Genomic DNA, 19,282 nt, shown 5'->3' on the forward strand with positions numbered 1-19,282 from the left:
AAGCCAATTCTCTTGAAAATCCTCAAGAGAAATAGTGAAACAATTTAACTTAAAATGAATACTGTAATGGAGACTATATATATTCATATATTGCAGACTAACAAGTATTGAACGTTCCACGAGGGCCAGTCACCGTGCTAGCTTCCTTATGTGATTGACCTCTGTAAATCCTCACAACAACCCTATTAAGTAAGGACAATTTTTACTCCTTTTAATTTGTGAATAAAGCTAAAGTTTAAAAAGCTTTGCCCAAGATTACCGAGATAATTTGTGTCAGAACTTACATCTGAACCTACGCTGACTCCAATTTCTCACCTCAGTCAATAAGCTGTACTTCCTGCTCTAAATGGTGACAAAGAGAATGTCAATCATCAAAACGAATTCATTCAGAATGAGTGAAAGAGGCATCGAGGTCGTTCTGCTCCATTTTTACCAATATTTGTGATTGTGTTCAAAAGACAGAGACTGGCATCAAGTTTGGCACATTCAAGGCCATCCTAGGAACTCATCACTCATAGTCCCATTTGTTGAGAATATTTCTGCTCATTCTGTGGCAAAAACAGCCACAAGTTTAACCCGTTTCCATGGCTTGGATTGACCTTGTCCCTGGACAGAACTTATACTGCACCAGCAGCCTTGACACAACTCTGAGCTGGCCTTCCTAGGGAGGAGGGAGGGTAGGAGAGGTGTGCTATGACTAACTAGCCGACTCTATAGACTCTGCACCTCACGGTTCCCTTCTGCTTCGCTATACAGCAAATGTGGTTTCTGTACGCTGTGGAGGGTGGTTCTCTTGTGGATTCCCATCTGCTCTCTACCCAAAGCCTTAGGTTTTTCATGTTTGTTCAATTATGAAGAATGGGGAGAGGGTTGAATCCCTATATTGATCTCTAAAAGCTCTTGAAATGTGACCTCATAATGCCATAGGTTCCATTGCGTGCAAGGAGACAGAGCTATTTTTATAATAATGTAATAATAATAGTATCCTCCAGTTGCAAGTCATTTTATGCTTTGATAACACTTCAGGTAAGAGAATTAGAGACTAAAAAAGAAAAATGATCCTAAAAAACTTACTGGGAAAGTGCTGACCTAATGAAATATCTGTAGGATAATCTGTGAGTAAATTTGCGAGAGAATTTGTGAGTAAAATGAAAAACCCTATAGTACATTTTGTTTTCTTGCAATTCCCAGAGAAAGTTCAAAATCTTGAAATGTATTCCAAATCACAAATAAATAAATATATGCTATATATATTAAAATATATGTAATAATATGAAATATATATATAATATATATGTTGTGGCTTCTATTAATCTAACTCTCATTCTTAGGATTGTTGTTGTTCTTTTCCTTCCCTATCATGAGATATTAACTAAGCCAATTAGATTTGGCCCAAATTTCAACATTCACCTAATATATTTTTTTAAGTTCTAATTCATAGGAATGTCCTAACTACTAAATCATTTGGAAAATAATTGCACATCTCAAATTGCAAATTCTTAGATCAACAGCTTCATTACCTTGCTGGACCTCAAAAATGTTTCTAGAAATTCTGTTCCTTCTCATTTTCAAATTTTTTCCAAACATACTTTTTTCTTCCCTTTTTACTTCTTTCTTCCTTTTTCCAAATGTCTTTTGTCTCATCTGTCTTGTAAACCATAGCCCAATTCTCTCTTTCTCTTCCTCTATTCTCATCTCCTATTTGAGAGTGGACGGAGAGAAGGCATGCATTGAGCTGTGGCTTATAAACTCCCTATTTTTTGCAATTCCTCTTTTGGTTTTTCCCCTCTTTCTATCTTCTCTCCCTAATAAGTACTGATTACATAATTTTTTCCTTATCTCATGTTTCTTTTAAGGTTTTCTCCTCCTTGGTAACATTTAAACAACACAGAATTGGGACTCCTTATACCTGCCTATTTGGACCATTTCTTCTTTCTTTGCTGATATACTGTTTCTAGGCCTCTTGATCTTAGCTGGCCACCAAAAGAAGTATCTGACCTGCCCAAATATACCAACACCCAGACATTGGTCTGTTCCCTACCATCTTTCCTCTGATCTAGCCCCTGTGACACTGGTTCTTTCTCACCTTGTAAGGATTTCATTTCTTTGCTTCTTCCAGAAAGCTTTCACTGGCTTCTCCATTGGTTAACTCACCTTTTGATTTGTAGTCTCCCCTTACTCCAGAACTTTAAAAATTATTTTCTAGAGTTCAACTATTAAGATCTTTACTTCTGTCACCTCAGCCTGATGGAATACATTGAGCTTGCCGGTATGAGCTGAATGAGCAGAGGATAAATCCTGTGGACACGGTATTTTGCACCAAAGGAGACCCTATGGCTAGTGAAATCTCCTGTGGGCTGGTAAGCTATTTGCAAGGTTCTTTTACACAATGCTATCCTAACAGTCTCCTATAGGACATGCCTTCCTTCTTTACTCAGCCCTGGAAAAAGACTCCAGACTTCTTATTGAGCACAGGGCCAATTTTTCGTTGTAAGGTGATACAAAGGAAGAAGAAATACCACACTGAGAGCACAGAGGGAGCAGACTATCTAGTTGTAATTGCTCCACTAACCGAGACACATCAGTCTCTCCTCTTGTGCTGAGCAAAATTCTTTTCAGGCTTGGTCAGGACAGCTGTAGTAGCAGGGATGACTGGCAGTGGGGGGGGATGTTAATAACAGTTAAGTGTTCCAGCTGCAGCTGAGGATGGGCGACATGAAATGTGTCTACGTATGTGTGAGGTATGGGGGATGGGTGGACGTCATTCCTTTATCAGCAGTGACAAAGAAGCATTTAATACGCATATCCCCTTCCACATTCTGCCTGTAACCTCCAAGATATTTGATGGTTAAAAAACTACCAAAAAGAAACAAACTCTGAAGTTTAATATGACACAAAACAAAGAGACTGATTCCTTGTGCTGTGATGAAATCCAGTCTTTATTCAAGAAGGAAGTCACCAGGGCACCTAAGCCTTGGCTGTTTTTCCTCACCTGAAAGATGTGATCTTCCAAAGAATATCCTGGGGAACAGTCACTTTATTTGTGGTTATAAATACATATAAATAGACATTAGACATCTGTGTCTTCTAGCAGTGGCAACTACACAAGTCTACTAACCAAAAGGCAAGAAGCATGTGGACTGTGCGTATCTGTGTGTGTGTGTGTGTGTGTGCGTGTGTGTGCGTGTGTGTGCTTGTGTGCATGTGCTGCCTTAGAAATGGGTAACTTTCTCTATTGCCATATTGGTGTAGCTTTTGTCCTTGGGATCATAGCCTGGAAGTTGGACCAGGCTTTCTTGCTTAAATCCATTCTGTAAGACCGATCCGTCCCCTTGTTTCCAGGTACTGCCATTCTCAAGGTTTTCCTGAGAAAAATGGAAAGACACTTATTAATGAGATAGTCTTGATGCATTCCAAATCAAACTGAGGGAATCTTGCTTAGGCCTCCCCCTCGAAAAACAATGATATATGAAATGAAAGCACAAATAGCTCTGACCCAAGGCACTTCCTAATTGATAACTTTGATGCCTTAATCCATGTAGCTATTATTTCTAATGATAATAAAGACAGAAAGAACAATTTAGTGAGCATTTACAATATATCTTGTGTTGTGTGAAGAAATGTCTCTCTCTCTCGTTTAGTACGAGGTACTAATCCTGTGAGGTAGTAGGGTTACTTAGTGAGAAGATGTAAACCTGTGTCTCAGATGGTGGTGGCCCCTTCCTTCCTGTGAACAGCAAGGCCTCTTGATTGTAACAGGAGTGCCTGTACACAGACTCCCTGGAGGCTGCTCTGTGTTATTCTTTGGCAAAGAAGCCCAATAGTGACATACTAAGTGTTCCCTCCCACTCTCAACTCAGCCTTGAAGACAGACGCTGCCTGCATCAACAGGTTTTATCATTTCTTCCAGGAAATTCTTGCACAGGAAGATAAGTCTGAAAACCAGTAAATAACTTGATTCTTTCCTTCTAGAACTTTTTCAAAATCCATTTATCCAAACAATACGCTGATCAACCAGCCGCCTTCCCAGCAAAATAGATTGCCTTCCTATTCTGAGCCCATCAAGATGGTGCTCTCCTTATGGCAATAGCGATTAAACTCAGCATTACTTCATACACACGTTACTATGGCATTTACGAGGGAGATAAGCAATGGACAGCTTAGGTGATGTGACATGGGTGAAGAGCCCTCTCCTAGAGTACTCAAGAGTGAAATGTCTGCAACTGAACGAAGGACAATAAGCCCTAACTAAAAAAGAAAAAAAGATTCTTACACTCCTGACCTTAATCAGGCTGAGAGGAGAGACACTGCTAAGATCAGCTGCAAACCTAATGGAAACACCGCTTCTCCTGATGTCCTGCAGCTGTCAAAGCCAGAATAACTGAGTGATCCAGATAGCTTTGTTTTCATTCCCACTTCCATTAGGCCTCTCTCAGAGTCCTTCAGTGGGAACCCAAACCTTACAAAATTCGTGTCCATCTTCCCTCTTGTTGTGGATGGCATTCCCTGGCTCCTCTGGAGTGCCCCCTCCCCAGCACATGCTGCATCAAGTCGGTAGGTCCACTTTGGTCTGACCACAGGCTGTTCCTGGAGGTCTCTGGCTGATGAGACCTTCTAGTACTTGGACAGCGTCTCCAGCCCCACCTGGCCCACACATAGTCCTCAGGGGGGTAAGGAGAGCTGGGGCTTATGTGCACCCACTGCTTCTCTACCTAAGAAGTTGCCCCAATAAATCTGACTTTCTGTTTACACCCCATGGAGTTAGAGATGTTTGTGTCCAGGTCACTCTGCATGGTCTCCCCCAGTTCTCAGATAAAGGCTAAAGTTCAGAGAGGTTTATAGATTACCCAAGGAATGTAAGACATGGACCTTGGATAGAACCCAAGGCTGCCTGACTCTACCCACACACTTGTCACCTTATTCTAGACTGGGCTCCTATTTCATTCCTTGTCTACTATTGATTTTTATATATTTCCTAAAATTCACACTCACAGGGCCTAAAAGGAGCTTTGGAAATTGATCACTTGCAATGCCAGCCATTCAGCACAAAGGCACGTTTACCTGTCAACATAGTTACCTGCTTCAAAGCTCATTAGCTGAGGTAATGAAGTTGACACCCAGATTCTTTCAGGTTCTCCCACTCGCTGCCTTCCCTCCCTGCACCCACCCTTGTGGACAGTTTAAATGAGCAAGAAGGAAATCCCTTTGAGCCAGTGCATATTTTTCAGGAGCTCAAATATTGGCTCACCTGCTCTGTCCCACTGTCATGCTGAACTCCACACCAGCACAGCGTTTTGTATTTCTTAGACCAAAAGCAAAATAAATTGCAAACTGGTCTAATTAGCAGTGGCTGAACATCCTGGCCGCTTTGGTGACCTATTAACAAAAGGACAGGTGGATTAGGTGGTCGTGTGCTGCCGAGACTTCCCTTAAGGATTTAAGCACTGTCAGCTGGAGAAGTAGGTAACTTCTGCGTATAAGGGTGAAAACAGGACTGACTGGTTAATAGACAGAAATGGATAACTGCTCAAGGGGCGGGGGAGTTAGTTTCTAAACATCCACAAACCGTCAGGTCAGGCAAGCTCACAGCTAGAGAGTTAAACAGATAGAAAATACATTTATTTTTAAATATTTATTATGGAAAACTCTACTAGTACCCATTGTAGGCCAACAAGAGGGGATAGCAAGAATTACATAATTTTTCTTTTAGGAAAGCTCTCAGTTTTCAATAAAATCAGATATATTAAAAGTCATCAGAGTCAATATTTGAAAACTTAGGAGGATTATTTGTACAGTTTCTTCTTCCTTCCACTCAAGCATCCCTCACGTTCCCTGCAGCTCCCCCAGACCCTCCAGACACCTCCTTCCCTCTCACTAAAACATCCCTGCTCAACGTCCATCCCTTCAAATCCTGCTGTGGAACAAGAGTCTCTGGCCAGCAAAGCCTAAGGTATTATTTACTGTCTACCCCTTAACACAGAAAGTTTGCTGGCCTCTGTGTTACATCTTTGATCATGTCAGAGAAATTGTCTGGATTGCATCCTAAATGGTCAGGAATCATGTACCTATATGGATAGTAAATATTTTAGGCTTTGCTGGCCAAAGGGTCTTTGTTGCAATGACTCAACTCTATCTTTGTAGAGTGAAATCAGCCAAGGACAATAGTAAATGAATGGACATGACTGTGTTTCTTTAAAACTTTATTTTTTTCCCTCCCCAAAGCCCCAGTACATAGTTGTATATTCTAGTTGTAGGTCCTTCTAGTTCTTCTACGTGAGCCACAGCCACAGCATGGCAGCTGACAGACGAGAGGTGTGGTTCTGCGCCCGGAAACCGGGCCCAGGCCGCTGAAGTGGAGCATGCTGAACTTTAACCACTAGACCATCGGGGCTGGCTCTTAAAACTTTATAAAAACAAGTAGTGGGCCAGATTTGGCCTTAGTTTTCTGACCCTGACCTAAGAGGTAAACTCAATGAATTGATAACTAACTAACTATATCTGAGACCTGCAGCCCTATGATAGATGAGGAAAAAATTTGCAAGATTCAGATAAGTACAAACTGCTGCACACTGAACAGCAGGATGGCATAAATCTATGCACAGTGTCCTCATAGTGCAGTGTTCTGGCCACTGGACAGACTAACAAGGGCATTCGTTCTTGATTTAGGAAGTGGTATTTTCATTTCACATGATGAAAGGGATGAAAGAAAATAACTTTTAGCTGCCCAGTAGAATTTTACCAGTAATAATGAAGACTTTAATGTGTGTCTTGGGCCAAATCACCTTTTAGTAGCGGATGCAGAGAATGATTAATAGTATGAACTGTCTGAAGGTGCAAATCAACATAGACATAAGTACATTTGTCAACATGCATGAGTAACATGAATAGCATATCTTTGAACTGCTGAATTATCCAGAATAAGCAGAATTGAAATTAACACCTATTAAGACCGAGCAAGACAAATAGCAAGACCAAGATAAAATATGACACAAAATGAGCAGACCCACAAAAGGCCTCTGGTCTTCCCTACTGACCCTGTCCTACAAACATTTAGACATTTTAAGATATTTTTTAAAGTGACCAGACCAGAAAGTACCAAATTAGCACTAGGGCCTCATTTGGAAGATAAGTACCATGAGGCAAGAACATCTAGTGGCAAGGATCAGTACTTTTTCCAAAGATTTGGCGGAGTGGCACAATTAGACTCTGAAAAAGTGCTCTCTATTGGTCTTAAGGATATTTCAGTATGACTTTTTGTACATTTGTAGAAAAAGAAAACATAGGGATTAATACCAGGACAGTTGTTCATGCTCAAGATGGCAAAGAATTTTCAATCTAAATGTAAACAACACAAGAACATGTCAATTTTGACATGCATCTGGAAAATATCTAGACTGGCAAGCCACAGGATTTAGTAATTTCTAAATCGCTAAACTTTAGGATTTCCTACTTTGAAACCAGGCAGCTAAAACATTGGCTATCTTCTAAAGGTTACTGACCACTTGACTGATAAGCCTAGGTGTATCCCCCCAGCATCAAGGAAGCCTCCACAGTTGTTGGAGCAAAATCTAAACTGAGGCAAAATCTAAACACAATAAACAACCTTTTATCTGAGTCCATTTATATAAAGAAAAACATTTGGGACGTTGTTGCTACATGAACAGCTGGGGTTACAAAATTTATGTTCTATTCCTTTTCGTACTCAAGATTGGCTTAAATTTATGTGACTAGCTGGTGATATCATGCCCAGAGTAACAAGGCATTGGAGCTTGCACATAGCATTTCCAGTCACCAGAAACGTTGCCATTCAGATTGTATGTTGAGTAGAAGTCTTGACTTCCCACTGTGTATGGGGCCTATGGGTATGTAATGGTAGTGGAAAAGTGGAATATCTGAATAATTTATTAAGCTAAAATACATACTCCATGGAGGCAGAGTAGCAAGATTACAGTGGGCCTATTCCACCCCATTCTCCCCATGAATCCCTCATGGGCTTTGGCATAAAAACAACATTGAACCAACAGAGGGACTACGGCTCAAAGTACAGATAGTAAACAGTGGTACCAAAAATGGCTAACAGTGAAGCTGCTCACTGTGGAGAGCTCCATGACCCTAGAGAAGTGGCCTCCAAAGGACAACATACGCAAAAGGAACAGAACGACTCTCCTCGGCTTATCCAGTAGGTTAGTAAAGGCTAGCCCCTGAGACAGTAAGGTGGTTATGGGAAAAACTCCAGTCTCTTACTGAGATGAAGGGAAAACAAACCATGCTTGATATTTAACCTTCCTTACTGATTGTTATATCACAAAAGATTTTTCATACTCAGGCCTCTGGGGACCATGTGTCAAAATATCCTTTTTTCATGAAATATGGGCGATATTTAAAAACATGTTATATATGTTATTTATCATACATATAATAATCAGGGGGATGCTTTTCATGTCAGTTTGGAGAGAGTAGATATATCTCTCTGGGAAGAAGCGCTTTTGTGGTAGACGGCCCCCTAGTCCACCAATGCATGAGACTAGCCCATGTCTTCCTTGGCCCCCAAAGAGAGGAATCCGTGTGACCAACCTGTTAGGAAGCTGATGATAATTCCAGCAGCAACGCATCCCAGGCAGCCCACTGCGCTATAGTAGAGATAGGAGAGTGAATACCAGGTGTCAGCGATGGCAGGTCTGTGGAGAACGACAGCACATGTCACCAGTTCTGTGAGTACAAAGTTGTGATCCACAGTGACTTAGAAGACTGCTGAGGGTTCCTTTTAGGGCCTAGCATCTCTCAAAACCCCAAAGATTAACTTTTTGCCATTTTATTATTTTTTAAAGAATCAACTGTAGACTAGTAGTGCTTTGCAGTCCACTCTGTCAGTTCATCACTGAAATACAAATATTGCTACTGAATTACAATTGCGATGAGGACCGTGTCTTCCATTTCTTTTGTGTTGTTTATTCTTCAGACATTTATTAAGCCCAGATTTGGGGCCAGAAATTGTGACGGACACTGGAGATTAAAAGATGAGTAAGCCACAAAGTAGATGTGGAGCCAACAATCATAAAATGGAATGGTCATGCTTTGGTGGGATAGGAGCAAAGGATTCTGGAAGTATTCAGAAAGAGTACCAAACCCAGGCAGATGTGGGAGATGGTACCTCAGCTCATTCTTGAAGAACGGTTAGTAGTTAATCAAGCAAAGAATGTAGTCAGGACCAGGATTTAGCATCCTAAAAAGGAGGGTAGAATAAAAACAGGCAGGGAGGAAGACACAATATGGTGGGCCTGAGAACTATAAATAGGCTGATATTGCTCGTCCATAAAATTTTTGGAAAAGAATGACTCTAAACTACTGAAAACTCAGAGGCAAATGGAAGCAAGATAGTGGAGTGCTCATACACTCTATAGAAAGGACCACGTCCTGAGGACCACAGTTCTATGCTGTGTTCTACCTACTTCATCGCCCAGTGCAGCCCACTGTAGGTTCTCCACCTGCTATGCAGAGTTAAGGAGCTAACTGGCAAAGAGAGTGCCCTGATTGTCTCTTTAAGAAAAGGGGGCAGAGATAACTCTTCAATTTCTGGGCAGCTTCAAATGTGTTTGAATCTGGAGTGATGCAGATGGAGTTTAGATGCAGATCTCCCATGGGAGCAGCTAGAGTTTATCTCCTTTCTTAGTGATGTTTTTGTTGCAGCATCCCCAATGTCTTATAAAGCCACTGGGAATACTTAGCAAATGAGACCCAGAGACAGTTTACTTAATTTTACATCTTAGGGAAAACTGCCCATTTACAATAGGCAGGTGACGAAAAACGTGACGCAGATGATTACATTCTCTCAGGGCCAGCAACCTCATATCCATGCGAGTGCTTTTGTTGTATTTTTTGAATAGATACCCTGGGAAGAGGACTTACCTGCCATTATATAATACCACGTGAGAATACAAATGAAACTGTGCTAGAGATTCCCTTTTCTAAGCTAACTGTACCTGCTACACTCAAGGACCTCTGCCCTGGGCTCAGAGTCATTATTTCAGGGCTGTGTGACATCCTGGTAATGAGAGGGCCTTTCTGCTTGCAAAGATGGGCTGTGAGCTGGGGGTAAATAAGAGTCCTGCTTTCTGGGGAGGAAAAAGGCAGTGGAAGAAACTCGAATGTATTGACTGTTTCCTCATGCATTTTCCCTCGTGTAATGAATGAAACACGTTACATGACCACAAGGAGTTTATTGTCTAGTGCAAGAGTGGGACAAAAATGGAGAAGAGCAGAAAAAAGTAAAGAAAAACATAGTACAAAGGGGGTGAAGACAATGTCTAGGCTGCCTTGGGAGACAGTGGCGTCTCATCTTGTGGTCATTTGAAGCATGGGCTTCAAGATGCGAGTGTTGTAGAAATGTTTTAAGAATGGAAAAATAATTTGTTTGGATAACTCATTAATGTCTTTTCAAACCTTGAGAATCTTTGAAATCTGAGTCAAAATACATTTCATGGAGGAATGGGGCGCCCTAATCTAGCTCTTGAGTAAGCAGATGATATTGGGAGGGTATTAAGAGATTAAAGGGCATTCCTTAAAGGGAATACATTCATGTGCCGCATGATGACATTTTGGTCAACAACAGACGGCATATATGACAGTGGTCCCCTAACATTAGTACCATATAGCCCAGGTGTGTAGTAGGCTGTGCCTTCTAGGTTTGTGTAAGTGCACTCTATGATGTTCACACAATGATGAAATCACCCAACAAGGCATCTCGCAGAACATATCCCCGTCATTAAGCAACCCACGAGTTCAGAAAGGTGCTTCAGGAAAGTGAGTCTAGTGGCAGCTTGAATAGGCTGGATTAGAAGGGAAGAAAAGAGAGAAATGAGGGAAACCAATAGTACAAACAGGATAGTCTCACTGTGCCGGAGTTTGTAATGATGAGAGCAGCCTCAAGAGTGATAAGGTCAATGGAGAGGAGACAATGTGCCAGGTCTAGAGAGATCTTCATAAATTCAATTTGCCAAATTACCTGGTAATTTTTAGAAGATAGAAGACCCAGAAGAAACGGGCTAAGCACATGAAAGTTTTGATGAGAATCAGAAAAGCACTGCCCAAAACTGACATACTTTTCCACAGAGCCTGCATTTCTCAGATTTGTCCCTACACACAATTAGAATGTGAGAATGCACATTTATTAGTCAGGTACAGAGCTACTGGCTGTGTACGTCCCATCTCATTTAATCCTCGCAAACACCCGGTAAAGTAAATCCATTACCTTCATTTTTCAGTCACGGACTCTGAGACTTCAAGTGACGAGTTAGTAACTGGTGCAAAGACACGGCGTGGATAAACAGGGAAATCCAAATCCAAGCCCAGGCTTCTGATTTCAAAGGCCTTGGTCTTTTCCCTACACCACATCATCTCCTGTATTTTGGAATCTTAAACTACTTAGCCCAGCCAGACATAGAAAAAGAAAACCCCTTGTTGAACCCTTTGGGTTTGATTTGTTTGTTTTGATTTGGGTGCTGTAAGTTCACAGCACGCTTCTAACTCAATATGTCCACGGTCATTCTCCTCATTTCATTGCTCACAAACTTGTTCTACTCAGACCTTTTATTCCTCTCTTTATTGTGAGGACACTGCTCCTCACGCCCACTCACCTATCTTCAGACCCTCCACTATTTCTCCTGTTTTGTGCTCCTACCTCCAGTTACCCCTCTGCCACGGTCCCTCCTGTACCCCAGAATGCGGGAGAATGGACGTCAGCAGGAAGCGAGAGCCCTGTGGGCACTCTGCCACGCTGGGTGCTGCCCAGGGCGGTTCTCATAGGCAAGCAAGATCTGTCTCATCAGATTATCACTGAAGATGCACTTCCTCTAGCCTGGCTCCCCTCTCTCTGGGCCTTAAGGCCGTCGCTAAGGTCAGCATACCTGCTGGTTAGCACTGTGGACGCTGGTTCCGTCTCATTTGATAGGACACACTGCTCTGTTGACAAAGGCAAAGGCCATGTCTTGGAGGCTGGTGCAGGGTAGATGAAGCCCCCAATGCCCACCCAAAATGACAGGGTGATTCCAGACAGAAGGCCTCCTAGTGCACCCTTGACGAGGAAAAAGGAAAATTAATTAGAGATCTGACAAAGCCATTGAAAGAATAATGAGATGAGGAGTCCTGTGTCTCAGAGACTCTGGCTTTCCACCCCAAATCCCAGCCACACTAGAAACAGCCCACTCAGCCCGCCTCCTTCCCACTCCCACAGTGCAGCTTTACTTAGGACTAACTTGTTCCTTAAGTGAAGACACTGGAGAATTTTATAGTGGTCATTATATTTAGATTTCTAGTGGAAAAATTTTTTTTCTCTCCTTTTGGTTTTTTCCTCTTATCACTTAAAAATCTGTTGAAACCTCAGTTCCCTTTAGAAGAGTTTCAGAAGTTCAGGAAAACCTCAGATAGTGGAGACAACATGCTCATTTTTCATCGACAGCCATTATAAGCTATTATATGGAAATGTTTACTCTTCTGACTCCCAAGTTTGGAGCTTTTTGTTTGAGTCTAAATACTATCAATTGTATTTACTAGTCCTGTCATTTAAGAGTTATGTTTCTTGTAAACAGTGAAGAGTCAATGAGTCCTTTATCCTGTAAAGGAGACAGAGCAGCCTGGCAGAGACCAGGACCACTGGAAAATGAAGTCTGCACGCTCCTTGTCTCTGCCAGACACCTGAGCTTTCCCTGTGAGAAAAACAGCTTTTTGGTTTCTCTATTTATTCAGGAAAAAACTCCTGACTGACTAACCTGCACCAGCATGTTATGTTCATTATCGTTTGGGGAAACTAAAGCTGTGTATATGATTTGAATGTTTCTGCTTTGGTCTAGACCAGGGGTCCACGCACTTCCGTTATAAACAGCCTGCTCATAAATGTTCTTAGCTTTTCTGAGCCATACAGTGTCTGTCACCATTACTCAAGTCTGCCACTGTAGCACAAAAACAGCCATAGACAATACGCAAACAAAGGAGCGGGGCTGTGTTCCAGTAACACTTTATGGGCACAGAAATGTGAATTTCATATAATATTCATGTGTCATGTAGTATTATTCTTGTGATTTTTTTTTCCAACAATTTAAAAATGTCAAAACTGTTTTTAGCTTGCAGGCCATACCAAAAACAGGAAGCTGGCTAGATTTGGTTTGAAGGGTGTAGTTTGCTGACTCCTGGCCACCCCCCAGTAAAGGGAGAATGGGTTTCAACAGGAGGTTCAGCCCTCGCTGATGTATAGCAGCTACCTGGAGGGCCATGCTGACAAGGATTCTGAGGTTGCAGCCACATTCTGCAGAACGAGAGCCATGATTGATTGTAGGATCAGCCATGACCAATGACAAGGGGATAGGTGACCTAAATTTGTAATACTGACTTTCCTCTGTCTAGAACAAGGTGGTTTTCATGACTAAATAGAAGGACCATAATCCAGTAACATGGATAACAAAGTAATGTTTAGAATGCACTACGATGCTGTGTAGCTAGTTGTTAGTATTTTGTGGCTATGATGTTACCTTCCCTCATATTATTTCCCCAAGGACGTAAGTATCCTTCTCAACCTCAATATCAGAAAAGTTCATTAAAACAAAGTGTCTCCTAGTAGGGCTGCGGGGGAAGCTCTGCACATTCCCAAATGCTCCCTGCCTGTCCACTCTCTTCCCCTAGCCGCACACGGCTGATCTAGGATAGAGGCCAATAAGGGTCGGGGAGCCACAGAGACAGACTAAGCAGGTGTACCGTGTGACTGCCTACAGCATATGAAAAAATACCCACAGAGTCAGGTTTTCTGGAGTCTAAAGATTTTCTAAAAATATATGCATGTAAGTGTATGGATGGCAATAAGCAAAAAATTGGCAATTTTGCTAGATTGAGAAAATTTTGATAGTTTAAATATTTTAGAAATTATTATATTAGTTTTCCAAATAAATGTTCATTTTGGTTTATACTTACTACACAGTCATTCAACCAACATTTCCTTAAAGATATGTGATTAGCTTGTCAGCCAGCCAAACCAAGAAGATCCAGATGTCAGAATATACCAGGCTTGTTTCTTTTCCCCTTCTTAAATTAGTTAATTAACTTAATTAAGCTAGTTATAATTTTTGGTAACTAAATATAGGAAAAAAATGAAATTTACAATTTTTTAAAGTTTTCAAAATTGTTTTAACTAAACTATTTCTGAATTCAATATCTATTGTGGGCCCTTAATTTGGAGAAGACTGTTTAAACCCTAAAGAATCAGCTTTGATGCTATGACATACAGTGTTTCACAACCACCTCTTACTTTCTTTGCTTTCTGCTTCAAAAAAGGCTTCACTGAAGTTGGAGATAGAAGAGTTCGTGTTCTTTGTGGAAAGAAGCTACCATTTTTTTCCTGGCAAAGACAAACGGCCTTTCCCAGGAGGAGTGAGAGAAGATGGCTGGGGCCCAGTCTTAGCTGGGAGTCGTGAGAGGAGTGTGAGATTCTTACCTTCCAGTTCACAAAAGGGAACAGGATTCCCAGAGAGAACAGGCCCAGCATGGGTCCCCCACACATGCCGTGGATGCTGAGGGCAGCCTGTGGAGCAGAGCAGATCCGATGAACAACGCCTCCACTCCCCTGAACCCCTGGCCCACCTGGGACCACCTCTCTCTTGGGCCTGAGAGAAAAGTCAGTCCTAGTCCTAACTGTGTCACTCATTATACACCTTCTGGAAATCATTCTCCCTTCTGGGCTCAATTATAAGCATTTTGTAAAATAACAAAAATACCTGTACATAGAAATATACATTTGTGTGTATGCATGTGTGTGTGTGTGTGCGCGTGTGTATCTACCCCACTCCTATCACCCCTCCCAGAACATCTCAAGGACGCTGAAGCGCCATGTTGGGACGTGGCAGGGAGGCCGTTGGACACTCCACATCCCATTTTCATGGCGCTCTCTCCTCTGGAAATTGAGGGACTTTGACAAATTCATTTCCATATCGCTTAGCCTCTAAGTTATTGAGCCCAGGGAGTTGGCAAGGAGCTTTCATTAAACTAATATCATGTCAACCTATAGCCTTGTGCCATGGCCTTCCAAGAGCCTTGAACCTACACATGCACTGACACGCATGCAAGTGAGCACGTGAACCTGTGCGTGCACACACACACACACATGAAGCTACTCTGCAGTGCAGCCATATCTAGTGCTATCAATGCACCTGTAGGGCTCTTCCATCAAGGGGTTTAAATTATTCTAGATCTGACACATATTTTAGATTTACATATCTCATGTCTGTCAGGCACCACCTACGTGCCAGGTAGTCAAGATGAACTTCCCAGGCACTCTAAGTAGATGACCTCATTTAATCCTCACAATTATCCTGTTCAGTAGGTATCACTAACTGGATTTTATAGATAAGAAAATTGGACCGACAGAAAACATATTAAAGGCATAATTCCATTTAGAAAGTGGCAGAGGTGAGATTTAAGAGATTTAAGCTAGGTTTGTTTGGCTCTAAAACCCAAATTTATCTCTTGAAGGCCATCTTAAAAAAAAAAGAGTCAAAAGCACAGACCCATCATAGTGGCCTACTTTTTTTGTTTAAGGGAAAAATGTTCTTGAAAGAGTCCATCATTAATAGTCATGATATTTGGATTCTGATTTTGGCCTTGCCAACATAACTATGATTTGGAGAACTTTCTGTTATTAATTCAGATTCATTCTACTTCAGAGTCTTCTTTCTCTGTAAGTAAAAAATTGAGAAATAGGACCAAGGGACCTTCAAGTCCTCTCTAGCTGTAATGTAAGTTCTTTTGTCCAGAAAGATGAGCTGCAATGTGTTGTTATGATTGTTTTTCCCAGGGTAATTTTTAGAGAGGTCATTGCCACAAATAGACCTTTGACAAGACAGTGGCGGATAAGATTAAAGTTGATACTTTTCCCCAATGTCTGTACTTAATTTAATATTCTTGACATTCCCTCTGCTGATCGATAGTATGAATTCATAGTTGCTGTGGTTGCTGAATTTGGAAGCTAATTTACTAGCTATTATATGGGAGAGTCAATAAGTTAGGAAAGGTGTTTCTCTTTCCCTGTGGGGGGAAAAAATGTACAATTTCTTGCAAGGTCATTGGCTAATATGTCTCTGAAAAAAGGGTCTTCTTATGATACAAAGAAAGAAAAATCCAAGAGTTTCTGGATTTAAAAAATATATATTTCTGTAGTGTACAAAACTAATCTTAATTTTTATCTTTCTTTTTGTTGTCATTAAGCATGCTTAATTGGAAGAAGACTTCAAGCTCATCTAGCAGCCTTCCCTTGGATGGCCAAATCTCATCTAAGCCACTCCTGCGAGGAGAGGGCCATGGCGGAGAGCACGGGTTCTGGGGTGGGAGGTACCTGGCTGTGCCTTAGCTTCTCACATGTCAAGTGAGGTCACAATACCTGCTTCCTGGGGTTTTTGTGAGTATTCAGTGTGGAATCAAGGGAAAGCTCCGAATAGTGCCTGAGCACTCTGGAGCACATGATAAGTGCCCCAAGAAGGTTATCTACTACTATTATTACGTTATAATTACTTTTTATTACCTACCCCTTAGTGAGCTCTCCATTCCTGAGGCATCATTTGATTGTTGGACTGTTTTGAGATCCAGAAAGCACTTTCTTAAGTTGAGATAAGAATGAACGTGCCTGGAAGTCATTACAGCCCTTAGCAGAACGAGCTGATGGTCATTAGATGGCCACCTGGATAGAACGGCCTCTCCCAAAGGGAGCTCTGCAAATCACCAGCTCACAGGAAATCTGTGCTGCTATCATCTGCCCCTCCCCCTTCCTCCTCCCATGCTTTGCATGTGGTTCCATGGTCACGTATTTAAAGTGAAACAAGTTTCTTCACTGTGGGTCTTCCCAGAGCCTTCCACATGCTAACGTGTGCTGTGGATTCCTGAGAGGGGAAGGCAGGGCGCAGCATTTCCTAAAAGTCTTTAACTTTGGGAATTTCCACTCTTGGAACATTTCGTAGGATGTACAACATTTCGTTGTAAAACCCTAAGCTAAAACATTGAAAGAGCCCTTGTTTCAGGAGCTTAAATCTGCCAGCGCCCAGCACCGCCGGCAGTCACACACAGTGAGGGTGGGTTGGCTTTGTGAACGATGCATTGAACCTGGCTCTTTCCCCACACCTGTGGGACTTGGGCTTCAGTCTTCCCATATGTAAGACCTGCATATGAATGTTGTTCCATTAAACTCAATGTAGCCAAGCTGTTTAGAAAATTAAACAGGGGAATTATGGTTGTCTTTCTGCACCTGTCAAGACAGATGTGTTCAGAGCAATAGGAGGGCCATCTTAGAGACAAATGTCTCTCCAAGGAAACACAAGACCAGAGTTTTCATTTCTTGCCTACCAGCATCTTCTGAACTGTGTAAACTGCGGGGCACACATTTTAGCCAATCAAGAAAGTGGGCCCAGCATACCTGTCTGAATAGTGACAAGTGGCTGAGAGCATCCATCACAACTCCCCCTCCACTAGAACTTTAGATCTAACACAAGTCTCAGAGGAGTCCTGGTCTATTCTGGACCCCTTCATACCTCAGCTGTAAATAAGCTTAAAATGCAAATATCTCTGGAAGAAAACAACTTAGAGATTCAAATTCAAGAGAATTATCACTTAGTCACTTAACTCTCCCAGACACAGCTCCTTGAAGCTTCAATTGGAAATAATGGATGGTATGTAAGCAGTCATTGGAAGGATCAAGTAAGAGACACTGCTCTGGGAACTAGAACAAATCCTGTAAAAATCAGCGATTACTACTCACTTACGTTGTTCATTTCTTCATTTAAGCGACGTTTATTAAAAACGTGTCATGCCAAGAAAACATAAAGGATGTTCGAATTATGCGAAGATACAAGTGGGATCCAGAGGGTTGAGGTAGAATCTGAAGATTTGCTTCTCTGATGCTGCTTTGTGAACGGGGCAATTTGGGGAGAAGAGAGAGGTCACAGACCTGGCTCAGCCACCAACTAGCTGTGAGAACCTGAGCAGGATATTTCCACTCTTTTCTGTAATCATCTACAAAAGAAGATATTGAAACATTCTCCTTAAGGCTCCCTCTAGCACTCACATTTAATGGAACTGCGAGATGACATACGAGAGGAGTTCAGTCCGGATAACAGGTAGAGGTGGGTTCATGTCCCAGCCCCACCACTCTTCAATCTTGTGACTTTGGGACAGTTACTTCACTCTCTACTTCTTAGTTCCTTCATTTGTGAATTAGTGCACTAATCATACTACCTCTTAGAGAAGTGATGAAGATTCAATGAGGTAAAACATTCGGGACTGTACCCAGAACACACTAAGTGTTCTATTAATGTCAATTGTTGTCTTTTTACTATTATCATTACTACTTTTATTTCAGGATCATAAATTCTCAGATCTGGATTTTAAAAGGGTGTCTAATTTTATTACAGTGTACCTTGTCACTGAGTCCCATTACTAGTTTTTAATAGTTTCCCCTTCTGAAAGTAATTTTGGTTAAAATTTTACATGTATGTTTAATTTGGACCCAGTATCAGAGAGTCTCGGCATTTGGGACTTGGAGGAATAGGCAAAGCATTAGAAAAGAAAATGGGTAAAAAGTCGCTATGAAATCCAATGTGTCTTTTTCCTTCTTTCATTACCTGGATGACACCCCCCATGAGGGACGCAGCCATGGCCATGGAAGTACACAGAACGCCAAACAAGAGACCTGTAAGAAGAAAAACTCATGACGACCACCAGGCTGGCTGTGAGGGATCCCCAGAGCCCCTGCCCAGCACCATCTGCTGTGAGCCCTAGGGGAGGGGATCTCGGTGAGAACCGTCCTCCCCACTCAGCCAGCACGAGCCCCCAGAAGGCTGTTTGGGGGGCTTTTCTCCCAAACACATGCTTTCCTAGGTCATTTCCAGCAGAATGAGCTGAAATCCAGCCTCCAGGGGTTTTCTCCTCCAGGATTCAAGAAGAAAACTATCATGTGGAAGCAACATGAAAATGTGGACGGGGCACTGGTCTAGACTAATCCAGACTAAGTTAGCGGGAACGAGTCCCGGTTCGACCACTCACCAGCAGTCAGCTGAAGGAGAAGTTACTAATGTCTCTGGGATTCAGATAGTTTTTCATCTTTAAAATGGCTAAATATCTATGTACTTCACATCACAGGTTTTGCAAATCTGAAAAGACTTTCTGGTTTTTTCCCTTAGTGCTTTATTCATACCATCCCGGGGGCCTTAGTCTGTCGCATAATGATCTGTTTGTTGACGTGTCTGTGTAGGGGCGCCGT

General features: G+C 41.9%; 1 protein-coding gene across 1 annotated transcript in view; it reads right to left on the bottom strand.

The window, feature by feature from the left end:
* Positions 1-3,212: 3,212 nt before the first annotated feature.
* Positions 3,213-19,282, bottom strand: part of SLC5A12 (solute carrier family 5 member 12) — a 49,229-nt gene continuing 33,159 nt past the window's right edge. Inside the window, exons 10-15 of the mRNA XM_058544706.1 lie at positions 18,645-18,712; positions 14,477-14,563; positions 11,904-12,070; positions 8,575-8,678; positions 5,249-5,376; positions 3,213-3,365 (exon numbers count right to left, since the gene is read on the bottom strand). Of these exons, the coding sequence (XP_058400689.1) occupies positions 3,213-3,365; positions 5,249-5,376; positions 8,575-8,678; positions 11,904-12,070; positions 14,477-14,563; positions 18,645-18,712 (707 nt within the window). The remainder of the gene's footprint in view (positions 3,366-5,248; positions 5,377-8,574; positions 8,679-11,903; positions 12,071-14,476; positions 14,564-18,644; positions 18,713-19,282) is intronic.

This window comes from Diceros bicornis, chromosome 7 (assembly GCF_020826845.1).
Source record: "Diceros bicornis minor isolate mBicDic1 chromosome 7, mDicBic1.mat.cur, whole genome shotgun sequence".
NCBI classification, from domain to species: Eukaryota; Metazoa; Chordata; class Mammalia; order Perissodactyla; family Rhinocerotidae; genus Diceros; species Diceros bicornis.